This window comes from Sinocyclocheilus anshuiensis, unplaced genomic scaffold (genome assembly GCF_001515605.1).
Source record: "Sinocyclocheilus anshuiensis isolate Anshui unplaced genomic scaffold, SAMN03320099.WGS_v1.1 scaffold207, whole genome shotgun sequence".
NCBI classification, from domain to species: domain Eukaryota; kingdom Metazoa; phylum Chordata; class Actinopteri; order Cypriniformes; family Cyprinidae; genus Sinocyclocheilus; species Sinocyclocheilus anshuiensis.
The window spans coordinates 4,692,758-4,694,774 of record NW_015551045.1 but is presented as its reverse complement, the minus strand read 5'-3'; the positions used below and the strand labels follow the sequence as shown (position 1 = coordinate 4,694,774).

At 37.1% G+C, this 2,017-nt stretch overlaps 1 protein-coding gene across 2 annotated transcripts in view; it reads right to left on the bottom strand.

The window, feature by feature from the left end:
* Positions 1-284: 284 nt before the first annotated feature.
* Positions 285-2,017, bottom strand: part of LOC107661728 (biorientation of chromosomes in cell division protein 1-like) — a 2,968-nt gene continuing 1,235 nt past the window's right edge. Inside the window, exons 2-4 of one of the 2 annotated variants that reach the window (XM_016451479.1) lie at positions 1,339-1,463; positions 864-1,077; positions 285-692 (exon numbers count right to left, since the gene is read on the bottom strand). In XM_016451479.1, the coding sequence (XP_016306965.1) occupies positions 876-1,077; positions 1,339-1,463 (327 nt within the window). In that variant the 3' untranslated portion in view covers positions 285-692; positions 864-875. The remainder of the gene's footprint in view (positions 693-863; positions 1,078-1,338; positions 1,464-2,017) is intronic. The other variant, XM_016451478.1, reaches the window with a different exon arrangement.

The window sequence follows — 2,017 nt, the reverse complement described above, 5'->3', positions numbered from 1 at the left end:
TCGGGGTTGACAAGCTTTTAGCCCCAAATGGTTTCAATCATGTAACACTGTTTCTGCATGGTATGGAACATGGTGAACTCTTGAGGGTACTCGCTCTAGTTAATGTCCAGATGGAATCATAAAAATGCTGGTGAAGACCTCCTGTCAAAAATGCCATTGCTAAAAGGAGTCTAAGAGCATGTCGTTATGTAGCGAGTTTCCCACAACAAACCGTAACCTCTTGCAGTAATTCAGAGGTTTTACAATACCAGAAATGATGCAACAAACTTGGCTTTTCTTAAAAAGTTACATTTATTGTAGAAATGCTGCTATGAGTCTCATTAGAATATTACAAGAAATAAATGAGAAGCATTTCACAAATCCAGCTGTATAAAAAGGATAATTTCTGTCTGGCTTCAGTCCAAATAAAAATGATCATATCAATGTTATTTCGAGATGGATTTATTTTAATTTGGACAAATCAGCTTCAGTTGTTCTTTAGTGCTGAAAGAACTAAACCGGACTTCAAAAGCATGGACTGGACAACCTGTTTTTATGTAACATGCTAAAGAAAAAAAAATCAATCCAACCACCTTAAATTAGTGCAAACTTCCAATATTCTAGTGCTCAGCAACTGTTCGTCCACTGTAGCTGGGCACGGAAGGACAACTTTTGGTGATCTTCATGTGACAGCAAAAAGTGTACCCTTGTACCTGGAAAATGACGTAGTTTTACATGCAGGAAAAACATTGTGTCATGTTTTTACATGTTGACCTCAACCACAACAATTTCAATATTAGGGGTGCACAAAGTATTCTTTTTTGTTTGATTCCAGTACTATACAAGATGATATAAGCATCTTATTTCAACATTTCTTAGCACACATTTATTGTACCTCATTGTGTTTTGGCTGCAGTGTTGCTAGTCGTTTCCTGTTGTTCAGCATCAGGGGCTGAATTTGGTGAACCCTCTTCTTTCTTCTCTGCGGCTAGGAAATCATGAATGGCGTTCTCGATGTGTGGCCTGAAGATATGGTTTAGTTTAGGGTCCACCACCTGAGTAATGATACGGTCCACCCCTGATTCCAACATCCCTGACCTGTGAGAATAAGCAAATGTTTTCAGTAACAATGGAAACGAAACCAAAATTTTATTAAATATACTCATGCAATGCATTAGCTACCTTTCTTTTAACATGAGCTCTCTAAAACATCACAGATGTCACACTGCGTCGAAAAGGCCAAGCGTATATAATTCAAAACATTTAAAACAAAACTTAACAGTTCAGACTTGCAGTATAGCACTGCCCAACACAATAAAGTATACAAAAATGATAAGTGGCCACTGAGTTGATACATACTGAACTACACTTTGTCTCAAGCCATTCCTCACTTGGTTCTTGTTGATGGACGGACTCCATTCTTGAGTACTGAGATGATTGGACACAAAGTTGTCCACCTTCTGTCGCAGATTTTGAAAAGCTGGCTAGAGAGAGAGATGAATTCATGTCAGTTTAAACAAGACGGACAGACAGACAGACAGACAGACAGACAGAGTACGGACTTACTGAAATAAATGAACTTCTCCACGACATTCTAATTTATTGAGATGCACCTGTAGATAGATAGATAGATAAATGACAAAAATGATAGACAGGTAGATAGATAGACAGACAGACAGAGTATGGACGGATAGATAGATAGATAAATGATAGGTAAATGACAAAAATGATAGACAGACAGACAGACAGATAGACAGATAGATAGATAGATAGATAGATAGATAGATAGAGAAAAGAACAGATAAATGACAAAAATGATAGACAGACAGATAGACAGATAGACAGGCAGACAGAGTATGGACGGATAGATAGATAGATAAATGATAGGTAAATGACAAAAATGATAGACAGACAGACAGACAGATAGATAAATAGATAGATGACAAAAATGATAGATAGACAGACAGACAGATAGATAAATGAAAAAAATGATAGACAGACAGACAGACAGACAGACATATAGATAGACAGACAGACA